This window comes from Mchenga conophoros, linkage group LG3, assembly GCF_057382185.1.
Source record: "Mchenga conophoros isolate Kocher_MC1m ecotype Shallow Benthic linkage group LG3, M_conophoros_male_GT1.1, whole genome shotgun sequence".
In the NCBI taxonomy this organism is placed as follows: Eukaryota; Metazoa; Chordata; class Actinopteri; order Cichliformes; family Cichlidae; genus Mchenga; species Mchenga conophoros.
In genome coordinates, this window is record NC_140528.1 from 32,782,507 (window position 1) to 32,808,951 (window position 26,445).

The following is a 26,445-nucleotide window of genomic DNA, read 5'->3' on the forward strand; positions in this document are numbered from 1 at the left end:
GTTATTGATGGAGTTTCCCAGATCAAATTTAAAGGAGGATGGGAAGAAGAGGATTTTCTCTCTGCCAGTCCCGTCAGCTCCCTGCTAAGATTTAGAGCTTGTCCTGTTTTTCAGTATGAAGGCCCTGCTCATCTGTTTTTCTTGCCATTGCTTAAAAAGTGTACATTCTGCATCCAAATGTCCAGCTGCCTTCAACTTTGATGTTTGTCTTGGCCAAAAATAAGCCTTCAGTTTATTCCTTTGTTTAAATAAAAATCTCTTGCTGATAAACTGAACCCTGGCTGTGGCGTCAGAGTAGCGCTATATAAGTGCTACATAAGAACCAGTCCTTCTACCATTTACTAAAAGCAGGCTTTTGCCAGGGCTGCAAAGGGATTTGTAAAGAATGAATTTTTAGTGTACTATGCTTCAGGCAGTTGTTGCATGGAAGTGGCTGTTACTGAAAGTCCAGCACAGACCTGTAGTGACAGCCAGTGATTGGCATTTTGAAATGATAATAATAGCATAATGATTTAAAATTCCAGGTTCCTAATGAAGGTCTTGCAGATAAACAGTAACACATTCTATAATTTATTATTAATAAATAATAAACAGGTGGAGCCGGTAGCTCAGCATGTTTGATTTGGCAGTTTTGCACTAGATGAGCTTCCTGAGGCAACTCAAACGGGATCTGTGTTTCCAGGTGGAACTGAACAACAACCTCTCCATTGGAGCCAATAATAAAAACATGAATAACAATAAGCTTTATTTGGGGCTCTGATCTGAGGATGTAACATCATTTGTAATGTGGGTCTCAACAAGCTCAAGGAACGCTTTAAAAGTAGCCATTAATATGGTAAAATCACAGGTAGCCAGTGTAGCGCTGTTTTTTAAATATGCTGAAAGTGTGGCAGCAGAGTTTTGAACTAGCTGGACTCTTGACTGAGTAAAGTCTGCACTACGTGAGGAGACTGGAGGAGATGAAAGCATGGAAAACTGTGAGATCAACAGATTCATCTTTTTCTGGTGAAATGTCTGGAAGTTTCTTTGGTTTGTGTACAAGAAAGTGAAACAATTTTCTTGAATTCTTAAACATTTTTACATGATATTAGTCGGCGGCTCCTTTACTAAACAGCTCCAACTGTTTGATTTGTTTGAATTTTACAGGACAGCTTTTTCCCGTGTTACTCATTCATTATGGAGCTACTGTAGTTAACATGTAATGCTTCTCTAGAACCCTGTGACACAATCTTCTTTAACATTAGTGCGCATTAACCCCACATCTTCCCTGTTTTATTGCTGATGTTGGCCTGACAGTATTGGGGTAACAATGTCTCCTCTGTTTAGGAGAGGGCAGCAGGGTCACATCCTCACTGACATCACCTGTATTTGCACTACAGTCATTCCCTTCACTGACCTTTGCTCTCCTTCTCTTTTCCATCAGGTTGTGTAAAACTGAAACAGGCATTAAATGTTTACTACAAATGATGCTTTACACAGAAATGCATTGTTAGCTGTTTTTACACACCAGCCTGTGTGAACCTTTAGTCTGAGCATGGGGTCAAAGGTCAGGACAGAAATGCAGCACTGTAACACATATACATATGTAGAACATCAGACATTTGACTGATTTGTGTTGTGACATTTTCGTTTATACAAATAAATCATCATCACACACAGAAGAAATGTGCAGACCGTACATTTATTAGCTAATATCAGTGGATACAATAAAAATGGTATGAAGACAAACACTAGCAGCCTTAGCGTTTCTGTTCTGAATCTCTAATCTCTCACAGATATTCATCAAACCCTGTCCTCTATCAGCTTTCAACATAAGAAAAGTATTAGGCCTCATTGAAAAACAGTCTGTTTGCAGATGAAGTACTTTAAAAACTATACTTAAAAACATTTCATACACAAATCTGTCATTTATCCAGATTTTCTTGACTGAGTTTACAATTTACTAGAACTGCCAAAAACACATGAATAGAAACAAATGATGAAGGATCCACTTCAAGGAAAGTGGAAAAGCCTCTGTTAGCTGCTGTTTGCAGCTGGCACAGTCTAACAGAGGCTAATACCAACGCTAACCAACAGTTTAGCATATCGTCGACAGCTCACCTCAGCATGGCTGTCCTCGGTCAGCAGTGAGCTTTATTAACTTGCACACAGTGTTGGGAAGGTTACTTTTAAAATGTATTCCATTGCAGATTACAGATTACATGCCCCAAAATGTAACTTATTCCGTTGCGTTACTCAATGAGAGTAACGTATTCTGAATACTTTGGATTACTTAATATATTATCATGCTGTTTACAACTACGTGAATGTACTATTGCTGTGATTTATTACTGTTACTGAAGGTCCGCGACTCCAAACCGTAGTAAAGGACCTCTGGCTCATACGTCGGGTCCGTGTCGGGCTCGTAGCTGAAAACTAGCTTTACTTTGTTGTCTGGGTCAACTTTGCTAGCAGAGACAGAGAGAGGCGTTGAAAGGTTGCTCCAACGGAACTTATTGTATTTGAGGAAAACACGAACACAGCGTTCAGTCGAGTCATCATCATCATCATCATCATCGTTTATTTGTATAACACTTTAAGAACACACCAGGCAGACCAAAGTGCTGAACAACACAGATCAAAACAACAACCAAATTAAAAATACCATAAAATCTTTACATACAATAAAATAAATAAGAGGTGTCAGTTTCCTACAGAGTTAAAAGCCAGGGAATAAAAATAGGTTTTTAATCTGGACTTAAAGACCTGCACTGATGACGCTTGTCTAATTTGGAGGGGAAGGTTATTCCAGAGCATCGGAGCCGCAATTGAAAACGCTCTGTCTCCTCTGCATTTCAGCCGCGACTTAGGGACCGACAGCAACAGCTGCTCAGCTGAACGGAGCGAGCGAGGAGGAACATGTGGCTTCAGCAAATCAGATAAATAGACAGGAGCCAGACCATTTAAAGATTTAAAAACCAATAAAAGGACTTTAAAACGAACCCTAAATTCAATGGGAAGCCAATGCAAGGAAGCCAGAACCGGAGTGATGTGATCGAATTTCCTACTACCGGTTAAAAATCGCGCCGCCGCATTTTGCACTAACTGCAGGCGTGACAAGGTACCCGACCCGACCCCTATTAAAAGGGAATTACAATAGTCCAGACGTGAGGTGATAAAAGCATGAATAAGAGTTTCCAAATTGGGTTTGGAAAGGAAAGGCTTAACCTTCGATAGGCGTCTGAGGTGATAAAAAGCTAATTTTATCACTCCATTTACATGACCTTCAAAAGTAAGCGCAGAATCAAGTTTAACACCAAGATTAGTGATTGAACTTTTCAGATGAGAGGTCAAATCACCAAAATCAACATCTGGAGAATCAGTAGAGCGATGCGGGCCATATAAAATTGCTTCCGTTTTGTGACCATTAAAATTCAAAAAATTATTTGCCATCCATAATTTAATATCGCTAAGACAGTCAAGCAGTGATTGACATGGGGAGGTATCCAAATGACTAAAAGGTAAGTAAAGCTGACAGTCATCGGCATACAAATGAAATGACACTCCGTGTTTACGAAAAAATCGCACCAAGGGGGAGTAAATACAGCGAGAAAAATAATGGCCCAAGGATAGATCCCTGCTTAAAAAGGGAAGTTTGGAGATAGGTCTAAAATTTGACATAGTAGAACTATCAAGGCCAGGTTTCTTAAGTAAGGGGTGTATGACTGCACGTTTAAACCCACTAGGAACATGACTGGTTAACAGACTAGTATTGATAATTTTCAGGATATAAGGTCCAATGATGGGAAATACTTTTTGGAGAAAGCGGGGAGTAACAACATCATTCGGGGAACCACAGGGCTTAGCATGTAGCACCAACTCCTCTAAGTCACGCAGAGAAATCGGTGCAAAAGCAGGGAATAGGCTTGAGCAAGGAGCATGCATGGCCGGATCAACAATAGGTGGAATCAGAGGCCTACAGAGGCTACACTGCCCATGAGGCTACATTCTGCATTCTGCCTATTAGCTTAACACAACAACAACAACAACAAAAAGGCGCTCTCTCACCCAGGAAACACGCAGAGCGAGAGCGTCACCCTATAACCATGGCAACCGCAACGCTGCCACCCGGAACTACAGAACGTAGCTGTCAAACAAAACCCAAACAGTCCTGACCCGCGACAATATGAAACAGGAAAGTACCGCAGTGTAATCCATTTATTTCAACAAAGTAACTGTATTCTGAATACCACCTTTTTAAACGGTAACTGTAACGGAATACAGTTACTCATATTTTGTATTTTAAATACGTAACGGCAGTACATGTATTCCGTTACTCCCCAACACTGGTTGCACAAGACTCCTTTCACAAAGTTTTACACCCTGTTTGAGAGTAAATAAAAGTGGACATTTCTCAGCTCCAGCATTGACAGCTGAGGTAAACGGTGGACCGACAGCTTATCCACAAAATGGGAAAAACTCCGGTCCAGAATCCGGTCCAGTCCTCGTGGCAGTAAAAACTGTAATCATGCATACATGCTTTTGCACACCTGACCATTTCGTACAATATAATTGAAGTTTTGGATTTAAAAATTTAGCAGACGTGAACGGCAACATTCCTGATGAGGCTGGTCAACGCTGTTCAACTAGAAGCCTACGTGGATGATATCCCAGCCTACACATCCCCCTGAACTGTACTGCCTCAGTGAAATACTTGCTCACTCACACCAAACTTCATTAAATGTGAATGTGTTACTTTGCTGGTTCCCAGTTGCAGCTTAAGTGCATCCAATATTAGATTTCCCAGCTTTTCAAACACACCATGAGCTGTGCCATTTTCTGGGCACAGCAGGTTAAAACCATATAAAGATTTCCTGATGTTGTATCTCCAATAACAGGTCACGGCATTTCGCTCTCGAGGCAGCCAGTGCCCTCCCTGCAGGCCCAAAAGGTTGATTCGGTTCATCTTGACGCACACCTGTGTGCACTTGTATTCAAAAGGTTTTTCCGTGTAACGATCTTATAGTGGGTGTGGGGAGCCATAGATTCAGCACCCCCCAGGACCACCCGATGGGCAGATGCTCCACCCTCCTTGAAAGAGCTGAAGAGATGCCTATATGGGATGTCACCGAGCAGCCACAGTGCAGAAGTCAGAGAGGGCCGGCAGCCAGCTGCACCAGAGCAGACCGAGGCCCGAGGTTTGAGGGCCCTCCACCCCCCAAAGTAGCCTGACGGAGTCACGGATGCCAGGCCCTGCCAAGCAGCCGCCGGGAGTGAGCCAGTATGTGAGACCTGACTTGACACATAGACATAGACAAACATGCACACACAGACACAAACATACACCACCCTCATACACACATATACAAATATTCAGCACTCACCCAGTGTGGAGACAAGATGAACCCACACTCCCCAAACACACTCTGAACCCCAAGTCCATTTCTTTTAGGGGAGAAATGTTTGATTTTGGGGTGGGGGTAAATTTCATGATACATGATCACATGGTCAAATATTTTTAGACGTTTGGCTCCTCCCACGGGATGGTGTGCATCTTTCTCTGCTTTCTCTGAGATGTGAGTATGGATATGTGTGTGTTGACTGTTGAGGCAGGTGGATGCTGCTGATTGCTGGTTTGAAAGAGTTCCTAAGTGTTGATTGGATGATTGGATGTACAGCAGCTTCTTAAACCCCAGCTCACAGCCACCTCCGCCCTCTACTTCCCTCCTCTGTACCAAATAAGGAGCCAGCTTTGATCCAAATCAGCTAACTGCGCATCACCAGCTCTTCCTCGTCCTCGCTGTCCAGAAGCAGCAGCGTGATGATCTTGACAGGGAAGTGGTGAAGCTGAAGGTGTCACTCTGCTGCCAGTCGTCGTCCCGACAACATGAAGACTTCATCTGTGTCTCTGCTCCTCGGTGAGTCAAACGCTGAAATCCTTCACTCACTCATAGCGTTCATTTATCTTATAACACAGTAACAGAGTGTGTGCTGGATGCTCTCACTGACTGACTCTAAAATGAAATCTCTTCAGGTCTGTCCAAAGTCTGAAGTTACGTTTATGCGAGAAGAAGAGTTCACTCTTCTTCTTTAGTGTTTTTGTTGTTTTAAAGTTCAGATCCATCGTGTGTTCTGGACTCAGAGAGTTGGACCTTCATATCCAGTTTGTTGTCTTTAACATGTTGACTTGTAGAGAAGTCAGGCAACCTCTTTTTTTTATCGAAGATCAATTTTCATTCAGGAAACCACAGCTGCTAGCTGCAGGTACCACATGCTCCTCTGGTCTGTTATGTAGTCTTCACTTCCACTATAGAGAGCAAACTTTCCTTTATGTGGACTCTAATGAAAGGACTGGAGACTGTTTTTTGTCATTTACCTTACTTTTGTGCATTTTGTTATTTTTCTCATGATGAGCTTCAAACAGAAGCAAACTGGGACTCAAACCTGTGAATAAAGATCAATGAAGCAGCTTCTCCAGGTTTTTATTCAGCAGCTGATGCTGAATAAACAACTAACCCTTATCCCATGGCTTTGGTTTATAAGTTCTGACTGTTTAATCCTGAGAATGCTTTTCTTGCCTGCTGTACCCCTTACTCTTTTATTCCCTATTGCCCATCCACCCCAAACTGCTGAGTCTTCATGAAGCCTGAGTGTGGAGCAGTTTCTCTTCTGCTGCCAATAATCAACAATTCCCCAAAATCTGCTTAGTTTGGGAAATGTTTAGGTGCAGGGTGTTGGATTGTCAAAACAGATATGACGCCCACCTCATTCAGACCAAGTGTACCAACATAGTTTCGTCAGCATGTGTTAAAACTGAGCTGGCGCTTTGTGTGATGTTTATAAGTCTAAATGTACTTTTAAAACCTAAACAGAACCTTCAAAGTGAATTAAAGGTCTCCCCCCTTTAATGTGATGTTTTTGGAACAAGACCAGATTGAAACAGGTTCCTGCCCTCTGACCTTCAGTGACCTCTGACCTGTTGCAGGTGTGTGTGTGCTGCTGCTGTCTGCACTGACTGTTTGTGCAGGTGAGTAGATGAAGTGCACCATGGTCCAGGACAAACACTGAGTGTAAACACTGATAGAAACTGTCCGTCTGTCCTCCAGTCTCTCTGAGCGTCAGTCCAAACCTTCAGCAGTTCTTCACAGCAGCCTCAGTGTCTCTGACATGTGACGGTCAGCTGGGCTCTGATGGATGGACGGTGAAGAGGGACACAGGAAGTGGGACTGAGTCATGTGGAGCAGGGGGGCGGGGCTTCAGGAGGTTCAATGGTCCATCCTGTGTTTTTGATGAGTTCAGCCCAGTCAGTGGAGTTTACTGGTGTGAAGGTGAAGCTGGAGAGAAGAGTGAAGAAGTCAACATCACTGTATCAGGTAATGAAGTCTTTCATTTCATCAGACTAACAGCACACTGTTATACCACCTCTAACTCACTCTGTGGGTCTTTTCCTCAGATAAACATGTGATCCTGGAGATCCCTGCACTTCCTGTGAGGACAGGAAGTGATGTCACTCTACGCTGTAAAAACAAAATTGGTGGCACAGTCGCAGCTTATTTCTACTTTAATGGACGTCCTGTTGGACCTAAATCAGAGAAAAACATCACCATTAACGTGCAGCAGTCTGATGAAGGTCTCTACTGGTGTTCTACTGATGAGTTTGGATCATCTCCTCAGAGCTTTCTGAGGGTCAGAGGTCAGAACACTGTTTCCTCTTAAAGCTTAAACCTGTTGAGCTGATAACAAACTGAATGACCCAGCTTCATATCTTTCCTGCAGATCCTACTACACCAACACCACCAACAACAAAAACATCAGCAAACATCCATATCTCCTGTTCTCCTCCTCCTCTTCCTAATCCCTCCTTCATCATCCCAGTCATAGTTACTGTAGGTTCTCTGGTCCTTGTGGTTCTGGTTTTGGTTCTAGTTCAGCTTCTTTGGAAGAAACACACAGGTATGATATCTGTCTGACCCACCTGGGCTCTTTTGGTTCAAGCAGCAAATTAAAATATTTTGAAATTTCACTTGAGAAAATCTGAGGGACTTTCCTGTCTGCACTTATTTTGTAGAGCACTGGGTCCCAACATCTTTAGACTGATGCGTTCCCATGGCCCAATTGAAAAGTTTTAAAAGTTCTGGAAGTGGGTCCATAAAAATGAAAAGTATTACTGATATAAACTTGGCTTATCTCTCATTCAAAGTCAGGTCCAGACAGCTTCCATCAGGGTTTCAATTTTAGGATCGCTCCCTAGAAATTAGATTCAGACTAAAACCCCACAGACACAAACACCAGTTTGGGTTGTTTTTCCCGATTGGCTGTCACTTGTTAAGGTGGTATGATACGGGAACAGTTTTCTGTGGTCTCATCACTCTGATGCTGCCATCATGGCTCTGCTTAATCCATAATCAACGAGTCTTTGCTCCTGAATCCTGTACCTGTAACATCAGACTGTCTATGAAGGTCTTCTAAACATCCTACAGCTATGAAGTGATCACCAACGTTCATTCACATCACATCATTTCTGCAGGGAGACACCAGCCAGCCTCTACAAATGATGCCACATATGCCGAGGTCACCATTAGAGAGTCAGCCAATAAGATGTCAGTCATCCAACCAGAAGGGATTTACTCCAGCCTGAGCATAAACACTACAGGTACACATTCTAGCAGGTGACATAAATGAGCGATAAAAGCAAGAGAAATTGAGAGTTGAAGAAGATGAGACTTTTTTTCTCCTCTTCATGCTGCCATGTGTATTTGACCTCTGTCTCTAAATTAATCTGAAAGTTTCTTGTTCTGGACAAATTTAAATGTAAACCCATTTTCTAAAAATTTTAAATTTAAAAAATGTGTAAATAAACAAAGAATACAAAGATTTGTAAATCTTATATTTTATTAACAACACAATACCAAAACCAGGTTAAAAGAAGAGAAAACCAAGTGGTACCAAAGACCAACAGCTGGAGGAGGAACACTTCCAGAAATGACTGTCAATGAACACAGTTCACCACACCACCTATTCCAGGAGCGCAGCTTCATAGTAGGAGAGTCAGGTGCTGAACTGGCCTGCCTGCAGTCCTGATCTTTCATCAATGAAAACATCTGGAGCATCATGAAACCAGAAGCAGGACAAAGAAGAGCCAGGACTGCTGGGCGGCTAAAACCCTCCATCAGACACGGATGGAGCAACATCCCACTCCCAAAAAGTCCAAAATGCTGTCCTCAGTTCACAGACATTTCCAGAATGATGTTAAAAGGCGAGGCTGTACAGGAGCATTACAAAATTACACTTCTGACGTGTTTGGTTTTCTGTCTTTGAGAGAATATGAGACTTGAAAATCATTGGATTCTGTTTTTATTTGTTTTAAACAGCATCACTACTTTGAGGTCGTAACATGTGGTCATGGAAAAAATATTTTTACCTCAAATATATCAAAAGTTTTGAAAGTGGGACAGGAACGCAGGATCCACAGCAGGTCTGCAGCTCTGTCGCTAGTTTCCTGTTTTACAGTTAACGTTGTCACTGGTTTCCACTAAACCTTTACTGTGGTCTCTGTGGTCGAGTCACTGTTTGAAAAATGGGACAGTGACAGTGTCAGACAGCCGTGGCACTGATCCTGCAGCTTCAACAGATCGCTGCACTGGAAGAATGTGATTGGTACATAGTGTGAGTCAGTTCAGGTTAGTATGAACGTCTGCCCTTTTCCAAAATAAATGTGGGAAATTTTCTTTATCCATGTGTGTTTGGTGAAAAATAAAGTTGACAAGTCGCTCAGAGAGAGATCAAAGATGAGGTTAGGCCACCTTTTGGATTCCACACGAGGAGCTGATGAAGATGCAGAGTCACCAAAGTGACGGGAGAAAGTTCTCCTGTGTGAGACGCAGCAGTCACATCAAAAGCAGATAAATGGTGAAGTCACCTGAGTCAGTAGCTGTTTTTCCCCAGAGTCGAGTGTTCATTCACCCACATCAAAACAGGTGCTGCTCGTGTGGTTAACTGATGAGAGAAGCTGAAGTCTCTGCGTGACAGGGCTTCCTTGTTGACACCAGTGGGAAATGATCAAAGGTAAAACAACCGGTGTGATAAACCACGAAGTGTTTTATGTGTTTAAGTTCAGTTTAACTGCTGTTCGAACGTTGTGGACTGTTTCCCGCCATGAAGAAAGAAAAGATAAACAGTGTCTGACAGAACATGAGAGTGTGCTGAACTGGATCAAATTATTACTGAGAATGAAATACCATGACCTCATGAACTACAGTAAACTAAGAATGATGATGAGTAGAAGGAAGAAGACGACCCACAAACTCCCTCCTCAAATGCCTGTCTCCTCAAGGTCAGCTTTGTTTCACTCAGCAGTTCCACCTCAACAACGCCGTGTGGTTCAGTCGAATTTTCCCGTATCAGTTATAGTTTCCCTGCTTTCTTTCTTTCCGGTTGTTTCTGCCCTCCCGTGACCATCCTAGAGCCAGTCTCTCTGCCTGTTCCTGCTCACAGAGAGGCTTGTACCCTGCCTTCCCCTGCACCCTTTCCAGTTCCCTGAATGGTGGTCGCTGTGGTCCAGTCAGTCCCAGTTGCCTAGAGCAGCTAGGGCTCCGCTTGTCCCTGCAACCATATCAGTTCCTCAGGTAGCAACAGCTAGTGTCCAGCTGTCACCTGCTCCCAGCGTGAGGACATCCAAGGCCCAGTCCACCTTTGCACCCTGGCTGGTGTCCAACTACTTCCCATGCCTGTCCCTACTCGTAGGGTGACAGTGGCCAAGACACAACCTATCCTTGCACTCGTACCCATTCCTTGGATTGGGACAGCTGTTCAGCCAATCCCTTCAGCAGTACCTGTTCTAAGCGCTCAACGAATCTTAATACACCATGGAAGCACAAGCAACAGGGGCGGGGGTAAGCCGGTGTAGACAGCACATCTGGTCCTGTAGCATGCGCTGGGCCCAGATCTGCCCCCTGACCTCGGCCTTGGAGATAAGCATGCAGAGGTGTTTGGGGTGCAAAGGATGGGAACGAAGATTCTAAACACAGTCTGTTATCATGGAGAAAGGTCTTGTTGTCCAGCTCCAGCCTTGAGGCCACAGCTGGCGCCAATGTGGTAGGCGCATGAGATGGTAGTGATTTTCCTTTAGTGCAAAAACTGCATGCCAATTTTACAGTTGCTCTAGATGTCCGTCACTGGTCTCTCAATCTCCAAGATGTTATTACTATTATTATTATCATGTTATTACTATTACTAAGCTCTTTTTAGCGGCTGTTTGACCACAAACAGCTGGTGCAGTTTTGCTAGATTAACCCAATGATTTAAAATCATGGTTGACATTAAATATTTTGCATGTAAATGATCAAAGAACATAGATTTTACGATTTGAGTCCCGTTATTATCTTTAGGGTGACCTTAGCCCTTTGGAAAACTCCAGAACTTCCTGATTAAAAAATTTGCAAGTGATTTCTTTCATGGCAGTTTTTCATTTGTGAAACAAATCAATTCCGTTGTAAAAGCCAACTTCTTCCAGCTCAGGGCAAAAAATAAGAACATTTTGTAATCTGCTGACTTTAGAAAGTTATTCATGCATTTATTTAATCCAGGCTTGATTACTGTGATAGTCTTTATTTTGGTATCAGCCAGGCTCTGCTCTCTCATCTTCAGCTTGTTCAGAATGCTGAATCCCAGTGGGATAAGGTAGAGATTTCCTGTCCTCTGTTGATTTCCCCTCCACGATATTCATTTGATCTTAATGCGCCTTGCTGCTACATTTATGGTGGCCCATGAAGGACAAACACTGAGTGTAAACACTGAAGTGCTTCACTCATCTGTCACAGATAGACACACTAACAGAGTGTGAGCTCTCACTGACTGACTCTCAAATCAAATCTGTTCAGGTCTGTCCACAGTTTCATGTGTTGTTTAGGCGACAGGAAGAGTTCACTCATCTTCTTTTGTGTTTTGGTTTTATTTGATATTTGTTTGTCATGTTGTGAAGAGGAAATCAAGTAGAGATGTTTTCAGTTTCTGTAACATGATGGTTTGTATAGATATCAGCCAACAATCATCAGATATCAGCTTTCACTCAGGAAACCACAGCTGCTAGCTGCATGTACTAAATGTTTGTCTGACCGGCCTTTGTTGTATAGTCTTCACTTCCTCTTCTGTTTACTAATTTTCCATCATGTCAACTGAGTCAAATTTAATTTCTCTCAGAGTTTGTATGCTTTGTTACTTTCTGATGATGAGCTTCAAATATGAGCAAAGTGAGACTCAAACAGGACGTAAACCTGCAAATAGAATCCATGAAACAGCTTTTTCACACTGTTCATCCCACAGCTGAGGTGGAATAAACATCTAACCTTCAAGAATGTGCTTTTTTATTTTGCAAGACCTGCCTGCAGTACCTTTACTGTCCACTTACCCAAAGCTGCTGAGAGCCTGAGTGGGGAGCATCAACTCAAACAAACAACAAATCAGTGGAGTTTACTGGTGTGTCATTCCGTTACAATCGAGGTGAGTGGCTGCAAATTTCCACCAGGTTCTTGAACCTCTTTCATATCCGCCCCAAGCAGGCCCATAATCTCTTCATCTGCTCCACTCACCTGGAGCTGATTTTTGGCAATCAGGCTGGAGATATTTAAGCCTCACACTGACGTTCCTTCTCCACCAGTTAGTCAGCTACTCCATGTTGGAGCTGGCTTTTATGTCCCTTGTTCTCGTGTGCCTTAGTTTTCCACGTCTCTTACTCTACCTTAAGCTCATCCCTTGGACCTCGAACAACTTACCTTCACTCTGGAAATCTCTCCGTGCCTAACCCTTCTAAGAAGAAGATCAAATGGAAAATGAATGATGGAAACGGAGGTCAGAGCTGCAGACTTGCTGGTGAGGAGAGGTAATGATCTTCAGGCAAGGCAAGCGCTGTTCAGTCCTCTCCTCATCTTCCTCGTGCTCCTTTGTATATTCCATGTAGCATTAAAGGCACGAATGAGTTTAAACAGGTAAAGTCAGGTAAATGGATCCTGGTTATTGATTCAAAGTGACTAAAGACAGTAAAGAATAAATGTTTAGGCTTTATTGTGTCAGTCAGACAAACATTAACAGTAACCTGTCTCTTCTATCAGACACAGAGATGAGTGATGACATCAGAAATAAACCTGAGTGCAAACAAAGGGAAATGTTTCTTCTGTGAGCTGTGTGACGTTAGCACTGACCAGCAGAGGGCGTCGGAGTCACATGATTGAAAATAAAGGCATAAATTGTCCAAAATTAACTTTCTTTATTTCTGTTCCCTTTATGTGTCTCCTTTCATCTTGCCTCCTTGTCTCCTCCCTCCTTCCACCATGTCTTCCCCACTCTCACATTCTTACTTCTCCAGTCTCATTGTTCCTTCCTCCTCTATGTATGTCTCCTTCATCGCTTCTTTACTCTTTTTACCCTTCTCTTCTTTCACTTTATCTCCTGCCTCCTCCTATGTTGCCTCTATCTTCTTGTCTCAAAGTTTCCTTCATCCTTCACTCCTCCTTCGTTTCCTACTCTCTCCTTGTCTCATTTATTTCACTCTTCTTTATTTTCTTCTTTTCAGTTTCCTCCTTGTCTCTCATTGGTTCCTGCCTCCCTGTCTCCTCCTCCCTTGACTGTGAGGATTCGTGAAGGTGAAACATGTTCAACACAAACTGATTCTCCACACACATCTATGGGCTCAAATTGTGGTCATAAATATTTTGTACTTGTAAATCTGACCGACTAGTTGTGAACTGAGTTTTGTAACCTTGTAAACCAAAATATCTAAAACATGTATGTTTGTGCATCTATAGATGCAAATTGGTGTGTGTGCAAAAAAGATTTGGGTTTTTTGTTTGTTTGTTTTTAAAGAAAGAAAAGAAAACTAATAATAACAATAATTATTATTGTTACCAGTCTAATAATAATTAGGCTGAAGAACCAACAATTTTAGCCCATAAGAACCATAAGAATGAACTACCTCCAGGACCTGAAGCTCAGTAAAGCACCCCTCCAACAGCCAAACCTATCTGTTCTCTCATTGGATTGTTAAATTTGTGATTGACATGACGTTAACCAATCAGCTGAAAGGAAGAAAAATTCGGTCAAAATTTGTACTTTGAGGTTGTGTGATCCCCTTACAGTCTGAGCACACCCTTCACTCCCCAATATTTAAATACGGGGACCACTACCCGAGTCTGAGAGTCAAGGGCCCCAGATATGCAACGTTGCAAAGGCCTGTCAACCAAGTGAGCCCTACAACATCGAGAGCCTTCAGGAACTCAGAGTGAATCCCATCCACACTACAGGCTCTGCCACCAACCAGGTGTTTAATTGCCTCATTGATTCCAGACTCACTTCCCTTACAGAAGATCATCTGTGGGATTAGGACGGCTTGAAAAAGTCTTCATACCCCTTGAAAATTTACACATTTTTTCACCTTAAAACCACAAACTTAAATGTTTTTATTTATGTTTTTAGTAATAGGCAGAGGCTAGCCTGTTTGGCACCCTGGGCAAACACTCCATTAAAAAAAGATGATCTGATGTCTTCTCTGCTTAATAAGGTAATTAAAGAAGCACTGACACATTTTTCTGTATGTTTTTACATAATTCCACCATTTCTGGTTATAGATGCAGAAACTTCATGAAATGAAAAATCTTCCTGATCACAACCTCGGTCTTTTTCTAAATGACTTCTGCATACTATTGTGAATAAAAAATGAAATCTGAGATTTGTGAAACAGTTCTTTCTGTTGTTATTTACATTTTACGAAGGCCCCCAGATCTTGTGTAACTGGGTTTGTAAAGGCAGTTGTTCAAGCTCAGCAGCCTTGCAGTGACAGTCGGTCACGGGACTTTCATAGCGATCTGAAACTGCAGCTTCCCAGTGAGAAGCTTACAGGTAAAGTCACAGGGGTCATAATTTAATAAAAAGATTTACTCAATCTAGCCTTCCCTAGTTATTGTCTGTATCCTGTAAATGTTCTTTTATGTATTTTTAATTATTTTATTTTATTGTTAAATAATCTCCTAGTCGAGTTGTGTTTGTATTTTCTTTTACATATTTTCACTGCACTGCAGCTAATTAGTGCGCTCCACCTGTTGGTGTATTTATTGGCTTTTAATGTTTCCCTCCTATAAATGATCGTATTACTGTAAAACACTTTGGGGTACTGCTGGTTTTAAATGTGCTATATAAATAAAGTTGTATTCTCTTTGTTATTTCCTGTTCTCAGAAGGAGCATTGAGCTGTTCATAGACTGCATAAACTGCAGTATTAGCAAACTGCACATATAATTTATGTCCACTCAGGACTGTATGCTTGTCTTTCCACGTTCATATGTATATTTCTATTTAGTCCCATGTCTCTGTATTCATCTGTTTATCTTAATAGTTTTGTTATCATATCTCTGTTTCTACACTCATTTTATATGTTGTTTCTTGTATATTTGCTGCTATGATAACTCAGTTTCCCTCTGAGATCAATAAAGTTTCTCTGATTCTGATGAAGACGAGTGTATTAGAAACAGCTCGTCCTTGTGGAGAAGCAGCAGCGTGACGAGCTGATGATGTTAACAGGGAAGTGGTGAAGCTGAAGGTATCACTCTGCTGTCGGTCTCCAACATGACAACATGCGGACTTCATCTGTCGCTCTGCTCCTCGGTGAGTCAAACCCTCCCTTCTTCAATTCTTTATCACAGCTCCAACACACACTAAAGGTCAAAGGTAAAGAGCCTATTTTCAGCAGCTGGAAGCTCTCGCTGATAGTTTCTCTCACATGAAATCTGTTCAGATCTGTTGGTTTTGTTTCCTTAGTGAGAAGAAGTGATCACTACTTCTTTTGTTTATCTAAGGCTGGTTGTATCTGATATTTGTTTGTGTGTTTGGACACAAATCAAGTAGTGTATTTCCTGTAAGCACCTCATATTTAACTCGAGTGTATGAAGATACAGCAAATGACAGAAAACTGTTTCAACTGCATAAACTCTTTAAAATTTAGAAGTTTAACTCTGCGTTTCTCTGTCCTGTAATCTGGACTGACTCACAGAGCTGAAGCTTCATGTCGTGTCTGTAAGAGAGGAAAGTGACCTGTTTTCATCAAACATTAACCTTTACTCAGGAAACCACGGCTCCTAGCTGCATGTACCACATGTTCTCCTTATCTGCCTGTTGTAATCATCACTTCCTCTGTTCAGACCAGATTGACTGAGTCTAACTAAATGACTGAAGATAGTTGGTTTTTCAGAATTAACGTCGGATTTTCCTCATTTTCTGTATGCTTTGTTAATTTTCTGATGGCGATTTAGACGAGCGGGACTCAAACGACTGTAATGTTTACTAAACAGATTTTTCAGGTCGCTCACTCAGCAGCTGATATTGCCAAAGTCGCCTAACTTTAATCCAGTGATCTCGGTGGTTTGATGGTTCATTAACTCTGATTGCTTTTTAAATGTCTCTGTTTTACTTAGCCAGTAAGAGCTGATTGGGCCTAACCTACCTTTGCCAGCACTGGCTATGGGAACCTGCTAATGTTGGGTTTAATGTTGTGATTAGTAGAATCTGTAGTTTTTTACTTACTGAACAACTACTTAGAAACCTGCAGACGTATCCATATAAAAGAATTAGGGCCTGCAAAACAAGCAGGTCAACCCCAGCAGTTTTAACTGGTCCTGATATAAAACTGCTAGGACAGGTTACTCTCTCCTGGGAAGTTGGCTGCAGCCATGTGGATTTCTGAATGGAAGAGATCCATGTACATGCCGATTTTTTAATCATCCAATGCATTAAAAAACAATAGTCATAAATAAAGTGTTTTGGCTTGTGATTCCTAAATAAACACACTAACACTAGCTACACATTTTTAAAGGGTGCAAATCCAAGTCTCCTATTCAGTGACTCTGGTCTCCAGAGCTGAAAATAGGTTTGAGGTTCTTTTGAGAATTCTGAAGTTGATTTAGTCTAAAATGCCTGAGTTGAGAGCAGGTTCGTGTAATTTCAGAATTTCTACCTAAAAAGAAATTAAAAGGAAAAATAGTCCATTTTCCATCCCCAATATTTGAATCCAGAGAACAAGAGCAATAGAATAAACAACATCACAATGATATATGGGAATATAACAGTTAATACTAAATATTAAACATTATTGTGCAGCACATAAGATCAACAGAACACAGTGTGCTTTGAGGTAGGAGCCAAAAAGGGTGTAGTTTGTGGGTGCGATCACCCGTGTGTACACCTGTGAGCATGGACGCGCTTGTTTTTAAAAGGTTCCTTCATGTAATGATCTGCTAGAGGGTGTGGGGGGGCCACAGCCCCGTCCTCCAGGGCATGAAGCAGGTATGGAGGAGATCAAAACTCCAGACATCCAGAGGCCCCCAGAACACAAGAGACCAAGGAAGACCAACAGAGGGGCAGCCGCGCCACTGTCCCAGTAAGAGCTGAGGAGAGTCCCAGATGAGGGCTCACTCAGCAGCCGCGGAGCAGAAGCCAGGGGGGGTTGCAGTGACGCGCCCGTGAGCTCCGCCGGCAGCCAGCTGCGCCTGAGTGACCGAGCCCCAGGGCGAGAGGCCGGGGGCACCCCACCTCCGAAGTGGCCCGAGCGAGCCCCAGGCCCCGATAAGCAGCCACCAAGGAGTGAGCCGGTGTGTACCTGGACGCCCATCCCCGGACACAAAGAACCACCAACGCACTGATGTCTGAGGGCGTCTGCCACCGGATATGAACTTTTTTCAAGACAGTGAATCTTGAAACCAGAGAAAAAATAGTGAGTTTTAACTTGTTCCATTGGCAGATTTTTTTCACTTATTTCAAGCTAAAATATTTATTAGAATTCAAATTTAGACAGAAACAAAGTGAATAATATTATTTTATTATCACGTTGATGCAGCACATGGTTCAGTTAGCTTTGTATAAACATGTGTTAGAAATGTTCTTCAATCAGCTCTTTTTACTCTCATTTCACAGCCAGTACTTTTTACTTTTACTTGAGTAAAGAAGTTGAAACAGTACTTGGAGTATTTTTAACAGTAGTACTTCTACTTCAGTACACACTGTATGTACCTCCCACCCGCTGCACACAGTCACTGAGTACAGACCGGCTGATTCCTGTAAAGAGAGAGGCAGGAAGAGGCGGAGCAACAGCTGAAAAACAAGAAGCTCAACGTCATTTTGCAGAAGTGAAAGTGTGAGAGAGCAGCAGCAGAGCTGCAGTCGAGTCCTGTTTGTCTCTAAAAGAAGATTCACTGGAGTCCATCAGGTTTGTCTCAGCAACAGTGGTGAGTGCAGCTGACCACACTTCCTGCTTCTACACAAATCTTCACTCTGTTCACTTTATCAGGGCTCTAGAGCGCCACCTCATTTCTCCATGGTGCCACTTAGGCTACGTCCACACTCGCCCGGATAGATTTGAAAACAGCGCTCCGCGTCCACACTAGTGTTTTCAGTCGTTTTCACAGAGTTGTGCGTCCACATTAAGACGGCTGAAAACGCTTACGTTCCAGTCCTGCGCATGCGTGAAACGCAAGACGATTCAACCGGTCTCATTTCTGTCTGCTGCTTATTCACTTTCCGGCTGTTTGAAACGTCGCAGCAGAGGTGGAGGAAAAGCACCGAGTTTTAAAATGGACTAACAATGAGGTGGAGTTGTTGCTGCGAGTAACACAAAAGTACAAAGTTGCAAAAGCGAGAGAGAATTAAAGAATTTGAAGAAAAGCTCTGTGGAGCATGTGCAGACTGATATTCATCTTTAATAGGACTGTCAAAACTGCTGCTGTATAATGCTCTCCACTATCTTTGTTTAATTGGTCACATGCCTGCATCACATGACTAACATGCATCATCGTTTTAGAAAGTCTCTGTTTTCACTCTTCACTGTGACACAAACGCACCGTCTCCAAATTATTTACTTTCCAGCTGTTTGAATCGTCGCAGCAGAGGTGAGCAGCGTGATAGGAGTGGATGTAGCTGTGGGTAATGAGAAAAGATGAAAAGAACGATTGATAACTTTTTCGTTAAGGCCGGTGCTCTGACACGGAGCCATCAACCTCTCAGTGTCTAACACTGGTCTGCAGACGGCATCAGATAATGAGCCACATTAGATGGACTCTGAGCCCACTGACAGTAAAAGGGTGAAGTGTAGACATTTGGAAGAGAGCGGCCTGACCAGTTTCTCTGACTATGATACTGTAAAGCTGACAACATGATGCATTTACTGTGGTGAGTGTGCAAAGACCATGGCAGGTGTTGTGCCAAGGTAGGGATCCCCAACAGGATCTGTTTCCCTGCATCAGGAACATCGGCTGGGCAGGGAAAGCGGACCCAACGCACTCCGCCTCCATCACGACCAACTAGACGTGGAAGGAGTGATGTTTTAGTGACAACATGAAAGATGAGTGTGACCGTTCAGTTTGTGGGTTACAACAGAAAATGATACATTTATTGTTCTCGTGTGTTATCGGACGGGATCATTTTAACAAACCAAGGACATTTTCCTGATAATTATCTGTATCCTCCTGTAACTTTACTGTTTAAAGAGCTAAAACCTCCAACATTTCAGGATCAATAAGTCCTTATAAGACGTGTTTGTGAGCTAAAAATCAAGAATGTGGGATACTGTTTGTCTGTGTCAGCCAAACAACTTCACATCTTTGTAACGACTGTTAAAAAGATGTTCATCCTGTTGATCCTGTTCATCTGGACGCTGCACTGTACAGCAGACACGACGTTGTTCAGTTTGTGTTTCAGATGAACCAGTTTGTGTCTGAGTGTGTTGCTGGGTCTCCACCAGTTACTCTGACAACTGAAGGTTCAAGATTTTTATTTTGACATTTGCACACAGGACCAACAGTCCATGCACAGTGGAATACTTGTGCAGAGCTTTCCAAGTCAAATCACACTTTAACAATATAAAGACAGAAAAAGCAGAAGGATAGAAATGAAGTCCGGAGTAGGGTAGTCGTACTATTTTCTATATACAAAGAAAAAGAAGAAAATGTACAGAGAGTGTGTAGTTCTCTACCTCTTATCGCACTCACAGTGTTGCACATTTGTTCCACAGATCTGTTTCACAAGTCTGTTGTGAGTGTATTGCCCGATGGTCAGTGAACCGATGATACATTCAAAGTGAGGTTAAGTAGTGCTGTGTTATTTTAAGTGTTCAGTGTGTTTTTGTTTGCCGTCAGTCTGACAGTTGTGGGGAAGAAGCTGTTGAAGAATCGTGTTCTGTGTGTGATGCTGCTGTCCGCTCTGTTGTGTCTGAGATTCTATGTGCAGCTTTGTATGTGCAGGTCCATGGATGCAAGTGTTGTTCCCATAATCCTCTCTGCAGACTTTCTGACTCTGCAGAGCCTTCCTCTCTGTCTGTGTAGTGTTTCCATACCAGACAGTGATGCCTGCGGTGAGGATGCTGTCTATCAGTCCTCTGCAGGCCTGGGTGAGAGGGTGGTGGTTCATGCCAGCTTTCCTGAGCAGCCGAATGAAATAAAGCCTTTGCTGGGCTTTTTTCACAGTTGCTGTAGTGTTGAGAGTCCAGCTCAGGTCTGATGTAACCTGCAGTCCCAGGAATCTGTGGCTGTTTGCCCTCTCCACCTCCGTCCCTTTGATGATAAGAGGCTGCAGGGGAGGGAGTTCTTCCAAAAGTGCAGTATTCATTCCTTGGTCCGTGTTGAGGATGAGGTGAAGAAGCTTCTGTGATGAGTAGAAACTTAAAGAAGTCCAGACGCTTTTCTCTCCAAGCTCCTCAGACTACTGACGCTTGTTTCTCTCTTTGTAAAATGAAATTTAAAGTGAATTTTGAATCAAATGTTTCTCTTCTTTCTCCCTCAGAGTGCAGACATGTCTGCTGCCAGCAATCTGCGATCTGAAGATCAGTTTCTGTGCTCCATCTGTCTGGATGTGTTCACTGATCCAGTCTCTACACCATGTGGACACAACTTCTGCAAAACCTGCATCAGTCAGCACTGGGACATGAATGTCATCTGTCAGTGTCCCATGTGTAAAGAGACTTTCTACACTCGACCTCAGCTGAGGGTCAACACCTTCATCTCTGAGATGGTTGCTCAGTTCAGACGTGAAGCTCAGCAGAAAGCCAGCAGCAGCAGCTCAGAGCAACAAGCTGCCAAACCAGGAGAAGTTCCCTGTGACGTCTGCACTGGAACCAGACTGAAGGCCCTGAAGTCCTGCCTGGTGTGTCAGACCTCCTACTGTCAGACCCACCTGGAGCCTCATCTGACACTGAAAGGCCTGAAAAGACATCAGCTGGTTGATGCTGTGGAGAACCTGGAAGGCAGGATGTGCACGAAGCACGATAAACTCCTGGAGCTGTTCTGTAAGACCGACCAGACATGTGTCTGCATGCTCTGCTCTGTTTTAGACCACAAGAACCACGAGTTTGTTCCTCTGAGAGAAGAATATGAAGGAAAGAAGGCAGAGCTGGAGAAGACAGAGGCTGAGATTCAGCAGATGATCCAGAAGAGACGACTGAAGATTCAGGAGATCACAGAGTCGGTGAAGATGAGTAAAGATGCTGCAGACAGACAGAAAGCAGAAGGTGTTCAGGTCCTCACGGCTCTGATGGAGTCTGTTGAGAGACGCCTGAAGGAGCTCATGAAGGAGATCGAAGACAAACAGGAAGCTACAGAGAAACAGGCTGAAGGTCTCATCAAAGATCTGGAACAGGAAATCTCTGAGCTGATGGAGAGAAGCTCTGAGGTGGAGCAGCTCTCACGCTCTGAAGACCACCTCCACCTCCTCCAAAGCTTCTCCTCCCTGAAAGCTGCTCCACCCAGCAAGGACTGGACAGAGGTCAGAGTTCATCCACCATCATATGAGGGGACTGTGGGGAGAGCTGTGGCTCAGCTGGAGGAGACAGTCTGGAAACCCATGAAGAAGAAGCTGTTTGAGGCTGAGCTGCAGAGGGTGCAGCAGCATGAGGTGGATGTGACTCTGGATCCTGATACAGCTCATCCTAACCTCATCCTGTCTGATGATGGAAAACAAGTTTATCATAGTGATGTGTGGAAGAAACTTCCAGACAACCCAGAGAGATTTTCTCAGTGTCCTTGTGTTTTAGGAGAGCAGAGTTTCTCTTCAGGCAGATTTTACTTTGAGGTTCAGGTTAAAGGAAAGACTAAATGGGATTTAGGAGTGTCCACAGAGTCGATCAACAGGAAGGGAATAATCACACTGAGACCTCAGGATGGTTTCTGGACTGTGTGGCTGAGAAATGGAAATGAGTACAAAGCTTGTGCTTCCCCTCTAGTCCCCCTCTGTCTCCATCCTGGTCCTGAGAAGGTGGGGGTGTTTGTGGATTATGAGGAGGGTCTGGTCTCCTTTTATGATGTAGGTGCTGCAGCTCTGATCTACTCCTTTACTGGCTGCTCCTTCACTCACAAACTCCACCCATTCTTCGAACCCTGTTTCAATGATGGAGGTAAAAACTCTGCACCTCTGATCATCTGTCCTGTCAATCAAACTGATCAACGACTGATTTTATTGGATGAATGATTGATTTTTCTTGAAGGGAACAAATGAACATATTGAGTGTAAATCCTCTACAGTCTCCATGTTTCTATAGAATCTGATCATCAGGACTCTGATTCACACTTTGATTCTCATGGAGTTTGATTTGAACAGAAGAAAAGTTGAATCAGGAAATGTTCCCACTGATGGAGACTCGAGCTGAAGAGCAAATATCAGAGAACAAATGTCCAAAAGCTTCATTTCCAATAAAGTTTGTTCAATGCTTTGAGTGAATCCAGACTCATGTGTGGCTGTTATACGGAGCATCAGAGTCCAGCTGAGTTATGTTGGATACAAACTGCTTATTTTGGCTCTGTGAGGAGTTTTGTTCACTGAAAACTGATGAGACGGATACTATTCAAAGAACTCTGTAGAGATTCATGCATCCATGTTCTCCACCTGCAGGTGTGGAGGAGAAAGGTGGAGCACAGACTGCTGCATCCTTCCAGTCACATCATTTTGATGATTATATTTGCATGTTGTGATGATTTGGGTTAAAGACAAACAGAGTTGAACGGCTGCAGTCACAGCATGAAGACGATGCTGAAGCTGAGCTGTCAGTGAACATGTTTCACTGTGATTTGATTTGAAGAATAGAAAGTGTGTGTGGCTGCTGACAGCTGCAGTCTCTGCTAGTCTGCATAACACACACACAACTTTCCCCCTGAGGCAACGATGCAGCAACAACACAAAGAACAGCTGCACACACACACACACTGTTAAAGAACACTTTACTGTTTAAGGCAGAATTCCTCAGTAACAATGATTTGAGTCTACTGTGTCTACTGTGGTTTCCAACATACAATCTACTGAAACATGTTTTTCTTTCTGCCGTACAAACTATTTGATCACAACATCTTTGCTTTTTTCCTCCAATCGTTTATTCTGATTATTTTATTTAGTTTAACTAAGAAAAGCTTAAAATTTAACTCTTAACCTGATTTAAACGTTTAATTTCTCATTAACTCAGACTTTTAATTTATTTCCTTGTTTAATGTATTATTTCTTTATCCTTGTTTAAGTTTTGCCGATCCTTTCTGTGTAACCTGTTTAATCTGACCTTTGACCCTTTAATTTTAACTTAACAGTACTCTTGTTTTGACCTTTGACCTCTTTATTCCTTATAACCAAATAAACCCTTTTATCTGATATTTTCACCTTATTGATTGATTATATATATCTATTATATTTTCTCACCTTATTTTGACCTTTGACCTATGTCCTTGTTAGCCTTGATCTTCCTTCATCAAACGTGAAATTTCTTTCACCTTTGAACTTAAAGCTTAAATCAAACCTTTGTTAAAAAGCTTCTTACCAACTTGTAATTCCAACTCTCTGCATTAAACACGTATCTTATCATATAAACACTGGATCACTGAGAGAACTTTAGGCAGAACCAAATGAAGCAGCTGACCTCGTCAAACTCACAGCGACAGTAACTGACAGTGAATTATTTTAATCTTCTTCATTGTATTTGTTAGAAACATTTATTTTCCTTTAATTGGACTTTGGTTAAGTTCAATCCGATGTATTAACCGACCTTTGAGGTGAAGTGCAGCTGCGAAGAACGCTACGGCAGGCAATGAGGTGCGTTTAATGTCGCTCTGTTAATTTGAGCGTCCATAAATTGAATGTCTTATTTTTTCTTACTTTATTATTGCTAATTTATTGGAGAATTAGGCCATTTAATTAAGATAGATTTTATGTTGTTGGTGGTAAAGATCTGGATGGATGTTTTATTTTATTTTGTGTTTCTATTTTTCAGTTTTACTTTTCAAGACTTGGTGAATTGCCTTTTTCTACTTTTTGTTTAGTTTTGTTAAAATTAGCAGCAGTGAGAAGTGTTGTTGTCGGTCTTGAATATATTTGATGTAGCCCATACTGTTAAGGTAAGTGTCATGTTTTTAGTTGTTAGTCTGATGAAGAATCTTTTATTTTTCTCCAAAAGTTGATTGTGTTTATCTGGACATAGTGTTTTTCAGGTCCAGCTGAATGCAGGTTTCCCCAGTCTTATACGTGTCAGGAGCATCAGCACAGCTGAAATGCATTTTTTCTAAGCACCGCGTCTCTGTGGCTTTTAAACCCCAAAACATGCTAAAACAAAAATGGGTCCACCCCAAGGATGGGGTCCCCCGGTGTAGTAACCTCGTTTCTTCGAACATCGACGTTCATTCAGGAAACCACAGCTGCTAGTTGCACTCACCACACGTTTGTCTTATCTGCCTATTATGTAGCCTTCACTTCCTTTAATAAGAGCAAGTTTTCCACTATAAACACAGAGTCTAACAAAAGACTGGAGACTGTTTTGGTCATTTCCCTCAGAGTTTGTATGTTTTGTTGTTTTTCTGGTGATGAGCTTCAAACAGCAGCAGATTGAGACTCAAATAGAACCTAATAAAATCAGTGAAGCTATTCATTGCTCATGTCATCCATCAGGGAGTTACTTTAATATCATTACATTGTTTGCTTTTAGTAAATGTGGAAATTGAATATGAATTCATTTTATGTTTTTCTTTTCTTTTTTATTTCTTAATACCTAACTGCTGCACCTGTACTGCCCGTATCTCTGCAGATATACTGTATAGCCACTCAAAACTGATGTTCAGATAGAGGGTGGGAGCCGCCTGTTTTCTCTCTCCACTATAATCCCTGACAATTTTATTAGTTTGGGCGACCTTTACATGTCGGTTGTTGGGATCACAGCAGAGTTAGAACAGAGGGGACATGGTGTTTGTTAAATGTCCGAATGGCCCAGGTGGAAGAAGCTGTTAGTGAATCTGGAGATGTGGGACCTGAGGTACCAACATACAACACTGTAAAAAATGACAGATGCCACCAAAGAGTCACAGAAGGTCTTCAAAGCGCTCCCTGGACTCCAAATGACCTCAGCCGCCTCAGCAACTGCGTTTTCTAAGGACAGCGCTAGCAAACGCTCTCCGCTTGCGAGTGAAAAAGAAAAAACACCCCTTCCCTTCCTTATTCATGTTGAAGTGTACCATGTCCACCAATCAAAAAATGATATGGCAACATGAGGCGTTTGGTTGTTTAGGAAGAGGGAGAAGTTTTAGGAGTGACACCAATGAGAGAGAGAGAGCGAAAGAAAGAGAGAGAGCGAGTTTTCACATGTGAGAGATTAGTGACGTTTAGTGTGTTTGGAGGCTGTAGTTAGTGTGTTATGCAGTTATTGGGTTTTTGTGAGTTATACTAGTGAATGTCACAGGTGCTCCTGCTGTCAGACCTTGTGGTGTTCTCCTCTGTTTTATAGTGGACAGGACCTATTCTTTGGGAGTTGCATGAATACTTTGTGTGCCTTCTTATTTGATGCAACACACCTGATTGTTCTGTAAATAGTTTGAAATGATTGTGCAAAAAATCTGAGGCCTTGGCTGCATTTTGGGGTAAATAGCAACATTTTACTTTGTTGTTTGCATCATTTGTAAAAATGTATAATTTCTATTTGCATTTCAAGTTATGAAAGGTATTCATTAAACATGTTTATGTTTTAACTGTTTTCCACTCAGAGTATACAAAAGGTTGAAGATACTATTACATACGGAGAGAACTCCACACCGGGTGTAGGCTTGCATGACTAAGAAACTATTTGAGGCAATTTTGTGGAGTTTGAGGTTGGACTCGGCTGCACATGTGTGCTTAAGCCGATCGATGCACTCAAAAAAATAATTCATTGGATGAACTTAATTTCATCTTGCCACCTATATTCCATCTAATCATGTTATATCAATCCATCTTGATTGTGTTGTTTCAACACTAAATATGTTTGTAAGTGTAACATAATTTAAACATTAACATTCAGTTAATTTGATTTTTATTCAGTTAACATGTTTGTACCAAGTTAGTGTAATTAAAATTCATGTTATATTGTTTAAACACCTCGGCACATCAAAAGTCAGTCTTGTTACATGAACTAGTAAAATATTTGTTTGTTACACCAATGTTAATC

The 26,445-nt window shown here is 42.2% G+C and overlaps 2 protein-coding genes and 1 pseudogene across 2 annotated transcripts in view; all 3 read left to right on the forward strand.

Annotated features, from left to right (window-relative positions):
* The first annotated feature begins 5,866 nt into the window (after positions 1 to 5,866).
* Positions 5,867 to 26,445, forward strand: part of LOC146578225 (uncharacterized) — a 28,457-nt gene continuing 7,878 nt past the window's right edge. The window contains exons 1-2 of the mRNA XM_085268603.1: positions 5,867 to 5,897; positions 6,965 to 7,006. Of these exons, the coding sequence (XP_085124729.1) occupies positions 5,867 to 5,897; positions 6,965 to 7,006 (73 nt within the window). The remainder of the gene's footprint in view (positions 5,898 to 6,964; positions 7,007 to 26,445) is intronic.
* LOC146578226 (E3 ubiquitin-protein ligase TRIM21-like) overlaps positions 18,231 to 26,445 on the forward strand; it is a 38,838-nt pseudogene continuing 30,623 nt past the window's right edge.
* LOC146578227 (E3 ubiquitin-protein ligase TRIM21-like) lies at positions 20,799 to 22,482 on the forward strand. Its single transcript, XM_085268556.1, has one exon. It carries the CDS (start codon positions 20,799 to 20,801, stop codon positions 22,467 to 22,469), a length of 1,671 nt encoding a protein of 556 aa, XP_085124682.1. The 3' UTR covers positions 22,470 to 22,482.